At 43.3% G+C, this 19,667-nt stretch overlaps 1 protein-coding gene across 2 annotated transcripts in view; it reads left to right on the top strand.

Moving 5' to 3' along the window:
- Nucleotides 1-19,667, top strand: part of ADAMTS17 (ADAM metallopeptidase with thrombospondin type 1 motif 17) — a 157,345-nt gene that overhangs the window by 95,022 nt on the left and 42,656 nt on the right. Inside the window, exons 15-17 of one of the 2 annotated variants that reach the window (XM_039557846.1) lie at nt 8,564-8,684; nt 10,882-10,956; nt 16,148-16,228. In XM_039557846.1, the coding sequence (XP_039413780.1) occupies nt 8,564-8,684; nt 10,882-10,956; nt 16,148-16,228 (277 nt within the window). The remainder of the gene's footprint in view (nt 1-8,563; nt 8,685-10,881; nt 10,957-16,147; nt 16,229-19,667) is intronic. The other variant, XM_039557847.1, reaches the window with a different exon arrangement.

Raw genomic sequence — 19,667 nt, 5'->3', positions numbered from 1 at the left:
GATTGGAGGGGAAGTCTGGCCTGCTTAACTGCTCCTTTTTGGCTGTTAGAGGAATCACTGATAAAAGCACTGAAGCTGCAAACCATTGTCACTAGCCTGTTACAAGCATTATCTTGCCAGAATCATGATGCTTTTCAGATCCACCTGGTTCCTTCCTAGGAACATGGAAGAAACTTTTCCGTACCAGTTTCTCCTTGGCTCCTGCAGCTGCATGAGCCAGAGTCCTCAGATTTGATTCCCTTTTCCTTAGAGTGATGGCCTATATCCATTGCAATGATTATTTCTCTCTATCCAAATTACACAGAGACCCAAAATGAGGTGTGAGAGATCTTTGTGATAAAACTCTTCCTGGTTTTCTGGACAGTGAGACAGTTTGTAACACACTGAATGCTTGGGGAGGGCAGCTCTTAGAGCTGGTGCTTCAGGTTCCTTGAAAATTTAATGGAGTTGTGTATACCCATATGAACTGGAGATTTAAGGTTTGGACAAGGGAAGGGAGATGAGAAAATGTGTGTTTTAAGATCATAAAAGACAGGAAGTTGCTTGGAGTGGGTGCTCCTGGTGATGAATTTAGGTCATTTGTCACAGACACTTTGACAGGGCGGACCCTTCATGGGTTTCCTCTCTCCTGATCATTTAGCGTGTGTTCAGAGTGTGCTGTGCACACCAGAGTTATGGGAAAGGCACTTCACTTGGCTACAGCAGCCTTGCCAGTGTTGAATTCTTCCCGGCAGTTCTTCCCCTAAGCTTCTCTTCATCTAGATTTGTATCCTGGGGTAGGAGTTGCCCTTCCTGGTGTTAACCAGCCTGTTGTATCCACCAGAACAGCTTTTTAGCATCACCCTTTATTTCCACTAACTTCACTGGTTTGCCCTGGGGGCACAGGGCACACCAAATTTGGCCTTATTTCTGATTTCTGTGAGTGGTTAAGAACTGCAAATTTTTATTTCTTTGAGCCTTCCAAGGCAGGGAGATAAATGAACACAATACTCACCTGGCTGTGAGAGAGGCTTTGGGGGCATAAAGCAGCTTTACTAATAACAATGCAAAGAGAAGAGCAAAAAAAAATCTTTGGGCTGAATTTTGCACTGCTGCAGGAGACACTTCTCATGGTTTCTTGATAGATGATGCTGAAGAGGCATTTTTAATTCAGGCTTTCTAATTTATTCCAATGAAGAATACGAATAGCAAGAATCTGGGGAGCCAGTACAAGTTTGATTCTTTATAATACAAAGTGCTTTGCATAGAGCCACGTTCATGGTGCATCCCAAGTACTGAATTTTTCCCTGTTTTTGGCTGTATCTAAAAAAAGCTAAAAAAACCCCCATTAATAACCTTTTATAGACAGGCCAGCTGTGTACCTCCAGCTGTGTGCCATTGACCATTACTCTGGGCTGGCCAGTTTTACTGCCCCAAACCTTCAGATCAGCCACAAATGGTAAATCAGACATCATGGCAATGCACATTTTTTTCATCCAGGGAGGATCAGTAGCCAGCTCCCTCCAAATGAGTTCCTTTATGAGCACAGAGCACTGGAGGTACATCACGAAAAGCAAATTGCACTCTGAGTCAGGGGCAACTGCCTTTAACTGTGCAGAGAGGTGATGACAGCTGCAGAACATTCAGTCCATTTGCATCTGGCTGAGAAAAAATGCAAAATGATCCGTTCAAGCTGAGCAGATTTGAAAGCCCTGTGAACTCATTTATAATACTCCTCTGCCTTATATGCAGTGCAGTGCTAAGAATTGCCATATGTGCCTGTGTACCCCATTTGCCACAGATACTTGTCTAACTAGCTGCCTATTAAACCAATTTAATTGCCATATTCATTTAATTACTCCTCTCCTTGTTTCTTTACCCAGTGTAGACAAAGCTTGGCAATAAGCATTGCAGGAGGCCTGGAGCAGAGAATAAGTGCTGAAATCAGAGGGTGGTATTACTGTTATTTATTTTCTTATGTAATCCTTCTAGTTAGAGGCTCTCAAAGGCAGGAATGACACACTGTCAGTGCAGCAGACAAATTAGCAGTAACCATTGCCTGTGAGCATCTAGCCCAGGAAACGTAATAGATCTTTTCCCTTCATTAGAGGCTCCTAAATGCAGCTCATGAATCATTCTTGGATGATGAATGAATGTAGATGAACAGCAAAACTGTTGCAAGGGTTTTGAGAAGGAAAGCAGGAACAGTTCTTTGAAGCCTCAAAATGCCCCAGCTACATTTGGGCACTAAGGGAGGAGAGTTTTCCTTCAGCTGTATTTTGTGAAGTTAGTACAGTTTCACTTAAAAGCTGACCTCCAATCTAAAAGGTGTCAATGAAGCCTTTGGTGTCAGCATTGCTATCCCTGAAACAAAATCATCAAAAGCAGCAGCACCCCTGTATTTATCCCTTACACCTGAAGGCAGCTGGAGTGAGTAAACTTGGTTATTACTTTGATCATGCATAGAAGCACCAGAGAGCAAAGTCAGCCCTAAATTTAGCATAGGGGTTCCTGAACCCCCTAGACTTTTTCTAGCCTTTCTCCTTGTTTTTGTGATGAATCATAAGGTCTTAATTCAATTTTGTCCTTGTTTATTGGAGTTGTTTTTGAGGCTGAACATTTCAAATGCACCATTTCTTACCATCCTCTGAGCAAACTGGATCCCCTGTTCAAAGTGTGTGTGTGTGTCTATGATCTTTTCTTCTCAAAATGTTCTTGATTTTCCAGCAAGGAGAATTTATTTTCTCCAGAGATTTTTCAGAGACAGAAAATCTGTAGCAGGCTGGAGAACAAGAGCAGCCTGATGTGTTTGAGGAGGAGGAGGGTGAGTGCTCGTTTAGGCTTTGCAGCAGTTTGCTTTCCCTGTCATGGACACTGCAGCCATGGGGGAGATGGGGTGGGGCACTGCAACCTGCACCTCACGTTGGATTCATCTTCTCCTATTTATCTTCAAGTGACAAATGGCTTTCAGGGAGAGGATTCCCTGAGGGTTTTGTTCTTCCATGAGCCTGGGGGGTGTGTGTTTGATGAGAGAACATTCGTGAGAGCAGGGCACTTTCTAACCCATTACAGTGCTTTGCTCTGTGCTGCTGAGGTTAATTCAAAACTGCTGGCAGAAGTGGAGCTAAAAAAAGTGTCAGATGTCACAGAGCAGAGGGGTGAGGAGAAGACAAGCTGCTCAGCTGACTGTTACTGATGCACATGACCTTGTGCTGGCTTTTCTCAAAGGAGGATTAGTCTGAGACTCATGACAGCATGAGAACTTTCCAGTGGGGACTACAGATTGTGCTTCAGGATATAATTTAAGGTCTCTGTGAAAAGAGAGACCTCCTGTATAGCAGAACTGGGCTAGAGATCAAGGGCAGCCTTTGCTGTGATATAACAATTTAAGAGGTGAAGATGTTTTGGCTCTGTCTGCAGTTTTCTCATGAATGTTTTGTCATATCGCACCTACTTTCAGCTGGCTGGTGAATCCACAGTATGTTTAATGATAATAAGCCGCATATCAGGCTGTCCTACCACAACAAAAATGTTACAGAACTACTTTCTTCTGAAAGAGATTGCCACACTCTGTGAAAGGGGAGCACAAATTGGAAAATGGACAGATTCTCAAAAAAAGCTTCTGCAAACTGGGCAGGCAGAGTGTCAGGAGAGTGCCACAGGTGGCAGAGGAGAAATTGAAGTTGTTTACTGGATCTGCTGCTGGCAAACAGCTTTTTACATACTTAGTACCCACTTTCTGCATTTGATTGATGCCTGCAGTTCTGGCTTTGTCTCCTCACTTGAGTATTTTCCATGTATTATTCATATTCCTGCATTACAAACTGTGGTACAAGATGTTCCAGACTGGGTAGCTTGTCTCCATACAACAACTTGGCTTAGCACTGTACTTCGATAAATTATTTAGTGCATGTGCACAAAATCCAGAAGGATTGTCTGAACTACAGAAACCTGTTTTATGATTGCCTTTTTTTTTCCGTGTCTGGATCTGTAGAAATGTCATCTGAGGCTAAAAAGAGTATCAGAGATTTTGGTGAGTAAGGCATAGTGACAAAAACCAACTCTTTGTTGATATTCTATGGGTTTTTGGTGTACTTTGCAGAGGGGTATGAAAAAAAAAACCCATGCTGTTTCCCCAATTTTTCTTCCATTTTATTCCATGGAAAGCATATAATAGAACAGAAGTAAAGGAGTTCCTAGGATGAGAAAGAGCTTTGTATTATTTGTATGTTCTCTCATGAACACAGAGGTTTGACACATAACCTTCAATCTGTGTATGTGAAAAGACAAGAATTATTGTGTGTAACACCCCCATGAGCTGCCGAGGAATCTAAGCACGAAGTCAGTGGGCAGGTGACGTTGCAGATCTAATGCAGATGAGATAATGCTAAGTTACAATAGTAGGTGTCTAACTCCTGATGCAGCAGAGCTGCTCTGGTTCAGACCAAATCGTAAGGCTTGGGAAATGATGGGAGGATATTTGCTGAACTAACTCCTACATGGACTCCAATCCATCACACAAAATCTGTTCTGGAACAAAAATAGGAGTAACTCAGAGATGAACTGCTTGATTAGGGACCCAGACTCACCTCACCCAGCCCTGACAACCACCCACAATCCTCCACAGGGGCAGCCGTGTTTAAAACAAAGAAATAAGAATTCTCTTCCCCTCAGATCTGAATGTCACTTGCTCACATCTGTACATTCCTGTTTCATGTGGTCCATCCCTGGAGGTATCAATGGACATTGGATATTATGGACAAAAGGAATTGGCAGTGTAGATAAATCTGTCATAACCAGCCTGCTCTGTACATGATTAATTTGTAAAATGGCACATGTTGCATCAATATTTATGTTTGATCCATTGAGACAGCCAGTTAGTTCAGCATATGGTAAGCATTACAGTTTTGTGAGCCTACAATGTCATTTCTTGCACAGGGTGGGTGTATATAACAAAAATAATTGTGTTTATGTAGCAAAACATACTCTCACAAGTTGTATCAATTGAGCTCTTTCACAGCCATTGAAAATACAAATAAAAATATCATTAAAAAATATCCAAGCAATACAGAGAATAGTTCACACAGAAGAATCCAAGTGATATGTATTCAAAAGAGAAGGACTTTTCCTATGCTGGAGCCAGCAATGACTGAAGCTGGAAATACCAACCAACAAGCAGTACTTTCAGATGTTTAATTATAAAAATGAGAAGAAGGGGGAGGGTGGGAAGGAAGGGTGGATGGAGATACCGGCTTAAAGAGAATTCGTTTCAGGCCTTTGGCTCAGCAAATGTGCAGTTACCTGCCAATTTAAAGGTCAGTGGCTAGTTCCAAAATGCGGTGTCAGTGTAGGAGACTGCCTGGGTGGAAGAGCATTAAGAAACCTCTGGACACATTTCTGACTGTCCATGCTGAGGACTTGAAGCCCTAAAAGACTTATTTTCATGTTTCTTGCCAGCATTCCCATGTTTTAAAGGTGCTTCCCTTCTCACCAGTCCATTCAAGACTGATGGAACTGAAAGTATCCAGCAATTGCTGGATGGGCTGGTCCATGGACTCAGTCTGCTCATCTGCAGGATAACTCTTGGGTCAGAAAACACACGGGATGTTATTGTTATTCACATGGTCTTTCTTTCTTCAAAATGCAAAGCTTCCCCTTTCTGCTTCTCAATTAAAGAAATCCCCTTGCCTTGACCAGTACATTGCAGTGGACAGAAGGCAACAGAAAGCAAGTGAGAGATGGCAAAGATCAAACAACTCCCTTGAACTATTTAGGTTTTAAGGGATTCTTTCTGCACTGTGAAAACTTGACTTTTGAGCGGTGAAACTTGGGATTTTCCCCTTGCATATTATTAATTAGGCCCTCACTTTTTGGAAAGCTTTCTGCAGGCTGAGGACAGCTCTGTAGTTAAAAGATGGACACAGTATAATACACAGAGCATATTGTCAGTGGGAAGCTGCTGATATACAGACTCAACAGTTTTTCCACCCAGTGCTGGAATCTCAGGGGCTCTCACACCTTGGAGAAACCTGGATGTATCTCTCAATTAACAGTCCAAGGACTGCTGGCAGGTACTTTGCTCCCAGAAGGGTGATGCCCACTGTGTTCTGCCCTTCCAGCCCTGTCTCTCCCCCTTTGATCCACTGATCCGCTTTAAGAGTGGCCACGGTAGTGGTTTTAAGAGTATTTTCCAAATTGGGAGTTCTCAAAGGATCAGTGACCAAGGCGGTCACTGCAATGTGTTTCTAAATGACTTTGCAGCTTTTGGGATACACTTACCTTACAAAATACATTTATCTTACAAAATCTTACCCAAAGCTGTTTCATAATGTACTGTTATTAAATGTACTATTATTAAATGTACTTTCAGTTTGGAAATGATTGGAAGGCTTGGGGAGAGGGAAATGGACTCTTAATGTTTATGTAGACAACACTAAAGCACTTCCAAGGTATTTTTCCCCCATAAAGTGCAAGAATGCACCAATTTTCATCATGAAGCCAAGAAAAAAAAAGTGGTTTATTCTCTTTTTATTCTCTTAGAGATAGTCCTTTGTAAGAAGCCATTTCCTGGCCTAAATGTGATGAGGGCTTTAAGTCTCAAGGCCTGAATTGAGAGGAAAGTCGGTGGGAGCAATGGTGCCTTTGAAGAGGAGGGTGCAAGGGCCATTCCCAGTTCCTTCACTCACAGGGAATTAGGGTGAAGATGAAAGGTAAAAAACAGTGAAGATTTTGGGAGTTACATTTGTGGATTCAGTGGGTTCTTTCCATGCTTTCAGAGAGGGTCTCTCAAGTCAAAGGGTGTCAGTGACCAAGTAAACGTGTGAGGAAATGGCTTGTCTTGAGCCCCAGTCTCAGCTGATGGGGGACTCAGTCTTCCCAAGCTTTGCTGGCTTGCGCTGGTTTCCATTATCTGGGAAGCTCCAGCGTAAATACAAAGCATGTGATTGTCAACTCCCCATTCTTTCCCTGCCTCTGTTAGAGTCCTACAGACTCCTCATGTAGCTCTGGGAATAAGTGTGGTTCAACACTCATTACGTTCCCTTTATTCATCTGTGTGCTCACATAGTGCTAATAACAATGCAGCACAATAAAAGATAGCACCAGAGCCTTAAATTAAACACAGCCTTTCCAGTATCTCAGCAGGGTGGCAGGCAGGCATTTATTTCCAGCTGCCTTTCAGCAACCCCATTAATAAATCATCCTGATTTTCCTGGAAGGAGAACTGCTGGGACATCCTTCTGTTCTGGGGGCAGAATCACACTCAATATCCCAAAATTATTTGTTGGACATGGGCGTGAAGTTTAGGCTTGAGAATTGCAGCTGCCAGAAACTCCATGATCTTCTTCCTCTTTTAACTCCCATTAACTCTCTTTTAACTCCCATTTATACATTTATACAGGTTTTTTCCTGCTGTTCCTGTGCACCAGTGTAGGTGCTGTGCCAGTTAATGAGCAGCATTTCCCTGGTATGTGTTTAGGATGATCATCCTCTCTCAGCATGTCTGTCCCTAATGATCTACCCAGACAAGCTCTGCATCAGCCGATGGCTGGAACGCTGGTAATCTTTGATCCCTGAAATACATCTGGACTCACGCAGTGGCCAGGGTCTTCTGAAATAAGGGGAATGTTGGAGTTCTGATCCAAACTGCATTGCTTACATGCAGACAGGCTCAGATAAACAGCGCAAGTTCTCTTAATATTTCCCTGCTTACCCTATTTTTCAAAATGTTTGTTGTTTTGATTGTTCCCTAAGATATCTCTCCAACTTTCCTCTGGCTTCATTATAGGAAGGCAAAGAAGGGAGAGACCCAATAGCCTCATTCAAATAAGTCTTATTAGTGACAGTCCTGCTACACATTTGCCAAGAAACTGTTTATCTATGCAGAAGAAATCTTAAACTCATTTTTAACAGTGCAATCTCTGCTAATAACTTGCTTAACAACAATGCTTATTTCAGTAGAAATTTATGCTTTAAGAGTGAATTGCTGATTATTTTGAGGACAGAATACAATTCTTATCAATTAATGACAGTCTTGTCAGCCTCAAGATCTACAAATGTGGACTGTTCACCATCATAACCTGTAAATGCTTTGGGAATAAGGAAGAATGTGGTGATAATCCCGATAGCTACAGGGACAATATTGTGACTCTTCCCATCTGTGGAAGCAGAACTGCAGGGTTTTATTGGAAAAAAATTGGTATGTATAGAAAATGATGAAAACACCATTTATAACAAAGATTTAGGTGAAACTGTTAGATTTTATAATTTTTTTCAATTGAATGTTGATTCTTAATACAGTGCAACCATGTGGAAAATTTCATAATTGCATAGGCAATCTTGTGGTAGAAATTGGCTAGATATGAACCTGACCTGCTTCCATTGAACTATTCTTGCATTTCAGGTATCTTGACCCATCTGCTTAATGAGGCCTTTTTTCAGGTATTTCAAAAGTGTAATTAAGAATTCAGTGTTTTTTCCCCATTCAGGTTTTCAGTCAGATGTCAATCTTAGTCTTGACCTCACTGTTTAGAGATGCTCTAACCTTGCAAACAAAGTAATGGGGGCTTCTGGTTGTTGTCATTAGAAAATTGGCTGTGATGGGATCATTGGCTCAGCTGCCAAAGAGGATCGCTGTGGGATCTGCAGTGGCGATGGGAAAACCTGCAAAGTGGTGAAAGGAGACTTCAACCACACCAAGGGCATGGGTGAGTAACACTCAGTGGGTTCTCCTACCTTCTGGAGGAGAGTTAGGGTGGCAGTAACAGCTCTTTTTCTTGGATAGGATTAGAGTCACCTAGCAAAAACAGCTCTAGGAAGCACCTAAGAAACACAAAACAAACCCTGATTCACTTCAAATGTGATATCCCATCTGCTTCTTACTCAGTTGCCCAGATACCAGCTACTGCCTCTGCCTGAAATTCAGAGTGAAGTTGTGTTTCTCATTTTGAGGGCTACTGGTGCGGATGATTTTAAGTAGGAGATAAAATCACAGAATCTTTCCCAGTGGGAGGGAAGTTGGATTTCAGCACCATCTTTGAGGTCTCAGAATGATGCATGTTGCATGTTGTAGATGATTCATGTTATAATCAGAATATCTCAGCTAAAGGAAAGAACACTCCCCTCTGAATATTTTTACTGGTTCCATGCCAGTAAAGTATCCAGTATAGGATATAGGAGCTTGGAATTAAGACATACATTAATGTTGTTAAACATTAATGTATGTACAGCTTGGTGTTTGAATTAGTCTTTGTTCCAGGGTTTCTGTACTACACTTCTGAGAAACCTGTTATCACACATCCTTAATCAGCCAAAGGGAGGGAAAGCCATGTCCAGAACTTGGAAGCAGCTCCAGGAGGAAACAGTGGTCCAGAAAACAAATTATTTCCCATTCAGTGAATACAGAATTGCCATTTCTGTATGGAGAAATACATTCAGCATGTGCTGCTCCAGGACTGAGTTCCACAAAGCGCATGAAAATCCCCTTTAAGCACACACTTCAGCTCAGTTCAGGCTAAAGCAGTGCCAGTGCTTAGCTGCTCCCTTTAGTCAACGTCTCAGCTCTGAAGTCTGAAGCTCTGATTTTGTTCACTGACCTCTTTCTCTGCACCCTCCTCCACCTCGCCCGTGGAGCCAGCTGGGGTCTGTCACTTCCTGTGAGATGCAGGTGGGATTTCCCACCTGGACCACATCTCTGGAGCACGTTTGTGTGCTTGGCCAACCTGTTGAATGGTTTTCCTGCATTAGTGCCTTTGACTCTTTTGTCCCAATTATTTTCCACCCACTTACATCAAGTCTTTTGCATTTGATGCAAGTGGTGGGAAAAGCTCCTCATTTCCATTGAAAAAACCCCAGCTAGTCTCCATTTTTGTAGCAGATTATACAGCTTTCGTTGACTTCTTACGTACTTCTGAAGGGCAGCTATCTTTTGTCTTTTCCAATGAGTCTACAAAACCTCTTGTGCAGATAAATAAGAAATTTCTGGGTCACTGCCAGGAGGTTGCACCCGTTTCGAGCAACACAGACTGCTTGAGGTGGTGACTTTACAAGGCTGTAGGAACAGAACAGTTTCAGCCTTAACTGGCTGCCAGGACACTGCAGGAGGTTTTCACCCCCAGTGCCCTGGAACCTAATCAGAAAGAATTCCTGATGACTCGCGGACAGTGTTCAAGCATTCGGATTCTTTGCTGATCATCTCAGAAGCACAAACCTGTCAAAGTGTTGCTTTGTCAATGCAATGTTTCCACCTTTAACCATCTCACATAATCTAGAAGATAATTGTTTTTACTAGTGTAACCTCATAACCATTTATTAGATGTTTTGTTTTAATTTGGAAAGTAATTAAATTTTATGTTTGCTCCCATCCATTTCTGCTCACACACTGCTGTTTTGCAGAATCAGGTCCTCAGGTGAACCCACTGAATCTCATGCAGTAGGCAAAGCTCCAGGTTTGGGGTATCACAGGTGAATGTGAGGTTACTCAAGGAAAAAAATGGCTTTTTTTTTAATTGACAGTTAAGCAAAAATGTGCAAAAATTGATGGAAGCTGGGGCAAAGAAAAATCCACAGTATGCTGGTGATAACAAGTTCAAGGTTTGGGTAAATGGTTGCACAGTTCAGTGGCAAATCCCCACAACCTGGTTGTGATCCAAGTCAAAGCCAAGATCCTGAGTCCAGTGTGCTGATTTATTATTTCAAGAGAGAATAGACTTCAAACATCAAGACATTGATTGTTTTGGAGTGGGATCTGTTTGGGGAATTGCAGCTGCAGCCTTGGGACTTGGCTGTGCCCATGGGACTCCTCTGGTTGCAGGATTGGTCCCTTCTATGTCCTGTGATTGCAAATGATGATGTGGAGCCCTGTGAACTGAACTAAACCCCTGCCAACTCCTTTCTGTTTCTTAGTAACCAATAGTCATTGTAAGAAGGTTTCCACATGTGTGATGGCAAAGGCAAAGGCTGTTCCCAAGTGTTTCTCGTGTAAGATACTTGAATGCTGTTTGCAGTGTCAGTGGGTGTCGGTGAAATCCTTTGGTGTTGGTTCTTTATCTTCTTTTTGTCGAATTAGCTTGGGGAAATTTGGTGTCAAAAGCCATGGATAAACTTCAAGTCTTTTTACTGTTTCACTTGCCTGGTCAGAGATAAAAAGTACAGATACTTTCCTTTTAGAGAACCTATCTGTGTGAAAGGAAGCCAAATTTTCATGCACCAAGCAAAAAGAACTAGGTCTATTTCTTTTTTTCCCCCAACTTTAATGTCACAGAGGTTCTGCCACCCTGATGGGGAAGATGGTGGAACATTCAAAGTGCCTCATAGGAGGTCCAGCAGTTCAGCTCTTACCACCTGTGATCCAGGGTGATCCAACTGGAAATGGACTCCATTTTTCTGCTGGAGAGGAGGTCAAAAGCCTTTATTTATGATGCTAAACATCACATACACTTGTGTGCAGCTGGCTGTCTTCAGCAGGCCAGCTGAATGCACTGTTTAGACTGAGGTTTCCTTTTGACTGGCAGCATGCCCTGTACCTATTTCTACAAAATAATTTTTCAAAACCAAGCACAGAGTTGTTCTTAAGTCCACTTCTGTCACGCTGCCACAGTACAGGGGACCTAGAAATTAAGGACAGCTCTTTGACTCCTGTCTGTTGGGGAGCTGATTTATCACTGACAACTTCTCCAGGGCTGTTCCTGTATTGCTCAGAGGCCTGTGTCTGTCTCTTGATTTTTCTCAGCCACATCAAGATTTTCATTTGGTTATGATTCAAAAGAATGACCACAGATATTTGGGGTTTTTTTTAATGGCAGAATATAATAAGGTGAGATATGCCAGTTGTTGTAACTATCATTTTAGGAAAAGAAAAGTACACCTTTGCTAGGAATTTTTCTTTTTAAGATGGTGGAAAAGTGAGGGTTTTATTGCATATGCTGTTTGTCCAGCACTTATTAAAAGAAATTTGAACAGTAGTGCTGTAGTGCTGGCTGGGAGCATCTTTAGCCAACACAAAACCTTTTTTTTAATCAATAGAGTGCACATGTAAATTATGAAAAAATAGAGCTCTACCTAATCTTTAACTCAGAGATCCCTTAAAAGGGTTTCATCAGAACATGCAAGTTAGAAATCCCAGTAACCAAATTTGCAGCAGTGGTAAGAGGCTTTGAAATCTATCCATGGCTCTCCAGAGAAATTGTTTTCTTCCAAATGAGCTATCCCATGGCTGGAAGTGGACAGTTTGCTGTGGAGGATTTATTCTCAGGCTAGAAGCAAAGGAGAATCATCACAGCTATTCAGAAAATAGACACATAGTTTGCACTCCACTGCAGCAAGTAGCGCTCAGCAAAAGCTGCAAGGTGGGAAGGAGATGGAGTCTGAGATGCTCAGCTGATACTTATCCCTGAAATATCACAGAAGCTGTGCTAGCCATGGCTGGGAGGTAGGCAGGACAGCGTGATCTCCTTGGCTTCTACCCTGAGTTGTTTGTTCAAAGCGCTCTTGGGAGGTTTGATACTGGGCTGAGCACTGTTTACTTTCTCACACCTGATTTTGGTGTGTACAGGGATAAGATAAGATAAGAAGGTGCAGTGCCCAGAGATTGGTACTTTCAGCCATGGGATAATTGCTCCTTCACCTCAGAGTCCGTCTTTCACTGCAGTGTGAACCAGAAGAGTTTTGCAGTAGATCAGTGACATTCTGAAGTTCACACTAAACTTTCTGTTCTTTCTGGGAGTAATAACAATGGCTAACAATGGATTTTTCTGTGTGGGCTGCTTTCCTCTTGCAAATCTCTCCAGCATTTAAATGAAGATACAGTAGCCACTGTTCACATATTAATCTCCTTGATGACAAAGCCACCTCTTTGTTCTGGTGTCTCTCCTAATACAAGTTACACCATAAAATTTGTATCTAGGATTTGCTTCAATCACAGTCTTACATTCCTGAGACACTGATGTAATGCAGATTATCCAGAAAGATTGGTGTGTGCCAAAGTAACTGTTCCCAAGGTGGAGTATACTGCATACAGCACTATAAATTATCAAATAATGAAGTTCTCTGTTGTATTTTTAAAGCTTCATCTTAACAGGCTGATTTATGAGTGAAATTACTAAAAATACTGCCTGATAGTTACCAAATCTCATCAGTCTTTAACCAGTTCCTTGTTTAAAGCAGAACTTTAAGCCCAACCTTGCAAACCCCGGCCTTGCAGACAATTATCCTAAGACCTAACAGAGCTTTGAGAGTCCTTGACTCAGGGCCAGCTCTGAGACATTTTTTGGTCTTTCTAGCTGACACTTTATAATCTTTCTGGCAATCTGCAGTTACAGTTTGCTTAATAAAATGTGCCTGGAAAACACTGAAGGTGTTTTCTGGTGCAGTTATCTCAAAGATCAGGAATCTGTGACCAGAAGCCTCACACCAGCTCCAAGGACCAGAGTGGAGTGGTGGAGGTGATCCAAGTTAGTACCTGTGGCAAATTTGCGTGGTTGATACCCAGTCTGTTTGCAACAGAATTTGACCACTAACTCACCAAACATTGCTGGAGATAACGAATGAGAGTGTCCAGATGCTCCTGGTGGAACATGCCCAAGGGTTCTGCTTCACCCCTGAGAGGGCAGGTCAGATCCAAGTACCTGCAAAGCATTTGGCAGTTCTCTAACATGAGAGTGAAGGTCAGCAGTCAGGTTTGTGCCACAGTGAGTTAGCACAGTGAGTTTCTTCTTATTCAGGAGCTCTGAATGCAACCCCCCAAAGCCATCAATCAGGATTAGAAATTACACAAGGAGAAAAATCTGGTGTGAAACCAAATCAAACAGTCTCCAGAACTAATACTCTATATTAGTAGCTTACACTTCACTATTTACTATTGTAAAAAGTAACATAAAAACATAAAAAAGTAACGTATTTCCAGGTGGTGTTTCTCTCATGGCACAGTGATGAAATGAGTGTATTTATGGCTTGAGCTGAGCCTCCAGCACAGCCCCAGGATTTGCTCACCTCTGAAGCAGTGTGACACACTCCTGGCTGCTGCTGGGTCGGGACAGTTCCAGAGTTCACTGAACTTAGTGATTGCCTTCCACTAAATTGAGAGTAACTTTGTCTCCAACTGCTGCACGATTTAGCTCTGGGCATTTGTATCTGGTTTAAAAACTAAATAAGTAAATAGTCCCCCAGTAGATACATTAAATTACCTGAAACTTGGGCATGTTCCAAACTGGCTTCCTAACAGGGGTGTTCAGGGGTGTCTCAAGAGCTGTTTCCCTGTGGCAGACTGTCACTGGTCACACTTTTGCTGTGTGTTCATTTGTTGAGTAGTTGTTGGTAGGGTTTATAAGCAGGTGCATGGGGGTGCAGGAGGATGTTTGATATCTGAAACACTCTGTATTGACTGTGATTTGGTATCTCTGCTGATGAAAAACCAACTCCTGGCAATGTCTAGAATAACGCCCAACATCTGTTTGCTCTGATTTCATAACAGATTTCAGTATTAGCTTTGAAAAATTGACCCTGGAAGTAATGATTTTTCCTGGTGAAGCCCAGACAGGAACAGCAGCCGGGAGAGGCCCTGCTGTGGCTTCTGTGCATAGACAAGGTTTGAGCTCTGCTGCCCCTCTCTCTGGTTTTACTGCAAGGGATGAATGACCATTTCTGAGATATCCTGAGTAAGGGAGAAGTGAGGAGGAACAAGTGCAAAGAGAACTGAACTGAAGGGTCAGATGAAAGTGTCATTCAGATACGACAGTCAGGGAAGGCAAAAGCCTGTCTGGCCCAAGTCAGCTGCCCACCCTCTGCACCTGATGAAACCCAAGAGCTCAAGCCTTACCCATGAAATGAATATTCAGGAAATGAATTCACCATCTGAGACCCCAAATCTGTCTCGCTCCATGTCACAGTGGCAGGAGAATCACTTAGTCCTGAGGTGCAAGAGGCTGTCACCATCCTCCTTTGTGTCCTTTCTATATCAGCACAGCAAAAGCAGGGCTGTTCAGCTGCACTTTTATCCCTAAAATAGCTCCCTGAACACTGCTAAGTGCTAGAGGAATCAATGCTCCTTGTGCCAGCACTTCTCCAACCCATTGCTTTAGACAGCCCACAATTCCCATAAAGGCATCACTGACACAGAACAGCTTCACAGAGCCCTTTAAAGCAAGAAAAGTGGATGAGGGAACATACAGGATAAGCTGCTTAACATCTAAAAGAAAGAGGACAGCAATAACCCCAAAAAGGTGCCAAGTGATACACTGCAAAGTAAACTGGGTGGCCAATTAGAAGGATTAGAAGTCATGGTTGTGATGAGATTAGTGTCATCTACAGAGGCCTGATTCAAAGTCCAGTGAAGGCAGTGGAAAAACTCTGCCTGGCTCTTTGAAATGGGCCCTAATGTTCCTCTGCTTTATTATTTAAAGGCACCACTTCCACCCCATGGAACAAATCTGCAACTCCACGTGTCTCCATAGTGGGGGGAAAACAGGCTACATTTCCTTGTAGCTCCTGCTTATTCCAGCTGTATTCTGTGAGTCAAATTGGTCTTAGAAAAATTGTTTAGAGGTGACTAGTGGTCAGTCCTTGAGAAACTTCCAGCTCTGTTATTGCATTATATCTGAGCTGTTGAATTCTCAGCAGCCCAGTGCAAGGAGATCATTATCTCCTCCAGAATTTTTGTACAAAGCCGAAATGTAAGTGAAAACAAGCTTTTTTCCTTCATTTGTTCCACTAATTCCCTCTGTTTAGTTTTAGCATCATCAAAAATTTTGTGGAAGTGAGTCCTTTCTGACACCAGCCTTGACAGGGAGGACAAAGCAGGAGCATCTATTGGAAACATCATTTCAAATGTCTGTTCTGTGCAGTGTTGCTCCTGACAGTGACACTTTGCAGTGTCTTTGTGCATCCCTGTCACTACTGCAGGAAAAACAGGGTAATTCGAAGGGTACAGATCTAATTATAGCTAATTAACAAGCCTGAAGTCGCAGCTGAGCCTCACACATGCATTTCTGCTGAAATGTTAGTCATGACCACGCCTGTCGCAGCAGTGAAAACTGGCTGCCAGCACAGGGATCTCATTTGGAGTGTTTCTCACTCAATCCCCAGCCTGGAGTTGAGTTTTTCATGGGGAGATATGGGATGGCTGATCCTGGCTGGCCCTGCTCTGCTCTCATTCACCCCTCTTTTGTTGCTGTAGGTTACATCGAAGCCGCTGTGATCCCTGCAGGTGCCCGGCGGATCAGAGTGGTTGAGGATAAACCTGCTCACAGCTTTCTGGGTAAAAAGACAAAAGAAAAAATGTTTTGATTAAAACTCAGCTCTGTTTCCTTTTAAAAATGAAACGACCTGTAAGGTTTGTTGCTGCCGGGGAGGGGCTGGTGATTTCAGTCTTGCTGCAATCTCCGCTTTTGTGGCTTGGTTTCATGATGTTTGCTTGATGTGATAGTATGTGACACTTAAAGGCCCTCTGCTACCTGGAAGGACCAGACAGTACTTTTATATATAGACAGAAGAGTTCCTGAGCAGAACTTGGGAGTGGGTTGCGCAGAGCTGCCAGGAGCACACAGCACCTCAGGGGGGAGTGGGGAAGAGAACAGTGTTTAGAGAAGGGAATGGCAGAGGTACTGATAGGAAGGCGCCCAGCTCAGTCTGAAGCAGAAGGAGGACAGGGCAGCTGATATTCCTCGGTAACCTGCTGCCATTTCCTGCAGCAGCACATTTTCACTGGATGCTGTCCTCAGGACCTGATCCTGCACTCTGAGATGAGCTTAGCTGCAGCCTCTAGTCCACTTGCCTCTGTTTTATCAGGCCAAAACGTTTGTTTAATCCTCTTTGTCATTTCTACTTCTGCATTCCTTTAGAGGGGAACAGGCTTCCTCTCCTCCTTTTCCTATTGGGAAAAAAGGTTTAGACATGGCTGATGGGTAAGATTTGCATGCAAAGTTGTTGTAGGGCAGAGTCTGTCAATGAATTTGTTATTCAGTTACTCATTGCGTAAATTAAAGGTCAGAATGGCATTTGTAAAGTGCAGCAAGTCAGTTACACGGAAGATCTGTCAGTCTGGTCCTATACCTGTTCTCTCCAATGTTTGGGTCATTTCCTTCTGTGTCATCACTGTGCCATAGATAAAGAGTTTTACCCCCATCTACTTCTAGGGAGTCCAGGTCAGAGAAATGCTAATGCCCCATGGCCCTGAATTCACACAGGAAGCCTGTGGCAGAGCAGGGGCTTCAAGGAAAATTGTCCAAGAGCCAAAAAAAACCCCAACACATGAAGGGTCCTTGGCACAATCAGAGCTGCTTGGCCATGGAATTGCTTCCAGAGAGGAAGGAACTCTGAGAGGATTGCAAAGCTTGTCACAGTCTGTTTTGTGGAAGAGGAAGCTGAGGTGTTGCATGGCGCTCATGGCAATGCAGGGCGTCAGAGCAAAGCTCAGACCTTGGTTTCTGATTTCCCCATCTTTTGCTTGTAATTCTTCGTCTCCAACCAAAAGGAGATGTTAATATCCAGAACTGAAACATAGGATGCTGCTGAAAACATTTGCAAGTGGTTGTGTCAGGATTTCAGGTCTAGTGCCATGGGCCTTGTGTCTTGAAATGCTGCCAAAGTTGGCAGTATCACCAGGAAAGATGCTTGTGTTCTCTTTCATTCCAGATTCAGGGGAAAAAGAAAGGCAAATTATGTCATTCAGCTGCCCTTTGGTCAAAACCATTGGCATTTGTGCCGCTTGTTGGTAGGAAGCAATATCACCACTGCTCCTATATCCATAATGCTGTAGCCAGCCTGCCAGAGGATCCCGCCTACACGTGAGATGTTTGACATAGCAAAGCCTGGTGGAACAATGGGAGCCAGTGTTTCTTTCGGTTTTGAAAGTGCTCTGCTTTCTGGAAACCAGCCTTTTTGTTTGTCTTGATGGGGTTTGCACAGGGTATTTGGGCTTTGGCATATAGCAGAGCACTGAGAGTCTTACGTGGAGTAAGAGACTGCCCTTCCTTGAGACAGCATAACCTTGACTAAAGTAGATGGTTCCCCACTGGGTGGTGAAGATTAGGATTGTGTATTTTTGAGAGCAGGAGTTGGCCCTGTGTGCATCACATAAAGATAGATAAAAATCTAGCTCTTTTAAAGCTTTGAGTGCTTTCAGCTCTTCGGTTCATGGTCAGGAGCCAGGAGAACCTCTCTAATCTTTCCAGGGTTTTCTCTTTCAAGGAACACTCAACACAAAGAAAAGGTACCCAGTGTCTTGCTGAACTGAGATGAGGAATAGCAGCTTGGAGGTTCTAGTAGGACAATAAAGATGACCAAGAAAAAAAACCCAATCACTCTGATAAGGCTTTTAAATCCAGGTTTGAGTGTGGAAGGATTTTCTATTTCAATAGCACTGACAAAGCTGAGCCCAATCAGCTATTTCTACTCAGAACCAGGTACAACATTTTGGAAAGAAGCCCAGCATAATTTGGAATCATTATTCCATGTGCTGGGAGCAGTGTCTGAAGAATTTCCCTCCACCTACAGGCAACCCACGCTGGCTGCCTTGGCTGGCTGTAACTCTAAAAAACCACCTTGAACAGGAAATGCCTGGGCAGTTTGTATCCACAGGCTGGGAAGCAAGCTGGAGGGACCCAAGGTGGAAATAAAGATCTGACTATTTGCCAGGTTTAAAAGTTGATTGGTCAGTTCCTGCCTTCCAGCCAACAAGAAAAACAGAAGTTACAGGTTGTTGCTGGGGTTCCTATTTGTTCTGCTCTTTTACTGTACAAGTTTAAATTTAGTTCTGTCACTTCTGGGGCTGGGCGGAGCCAGCCAGTGGTTGTATGTGACGAAAGCCATTGGAGTTCTCTGTGTCTGAGGCATGGAGGGTTTTGTAGCTGCAGCATTGATCTCTGCTGATGGGGCAACAGAGGCTAACAGTGGTGAAAACACTTTGGCCCAAATGCTCCACTGAGTCCCCAGGAGCACCTTTGGGAACAGGTCTGTTTCCAAACTCTCCATCTCCTCAGTCACTAAGGGAGCGGTGCTTGCAGCAATCAAAATCAAATCCTGCCTGCAAAAGAGGTTCACAAAGATGAAACTTTTTTTTTTTCATCAGCAAATTATCTCCCTTTGATGGTGAGCTGGAACCAAAGCATGGCTTAAGTCACTCAACCTCTTAGACAGTTTTGAGCATGTGTTGGGATATCTTTCCTAGTCAGCCATGCTGCTTGGAGATAGTTTTATCTCATCCACAGCTTTGATTGGTTGTGTCCACAGCTTCTTAGGGCCAGTGTAGTGGCTGCTTTGATCTGCCTGGAAGCCACTCGGCCTTGGCAGAGGAAAGCAGTCGTGCTTCAGAATCACGTCTGGAGCTTGCATAAGGTACTTTGTAGATGAGGAACAAAGCAGGAAGAGAAGTGAGCCGCAGGGAGAGACCTACTGCTGCAGCATGCGAATGCCGGGACACCGCTGTACCCCTGGGCTATGTGCCAGAGAGAACTTTCCTCAGAAAAAACATTCTCCCACATAGCTCCTACTTCAGTTCCCCTTCACCCTGATTTTTAAGCCTTTCATGGGACTGTGAGAGCTGTCAGGAAGGTTGTGTGCAGCAGGACAGATATCCACCTTTTTCCAGGAATTCCCAGGGTACAGGTCCTCAAAAGGCACACACAGATGCAGAGAACATTGTGACCTCCACTTGCTCCAGACTCTACCAGAGCTTAGACATTAGAAATTGTATATAT

Source organism: Corvus cornix, chromosome 10 (assembly GCF_000738735.6).
Source record: "Corvus cornix cornix isolate S_Up_H32 chromosome 10, ASM73873v5, whole genome shotgun sequence".
NCBI lineage: Eukaryota > Metazoa > Chordata > Aves > Passeriformes > Corvidae > Corvus > Corvus cornix.
The sequence above is the reverse complement of the archived record's forward strand: the minus strand, read 5'-3'. Positions and strand labels throughout refer to the sequence as shown.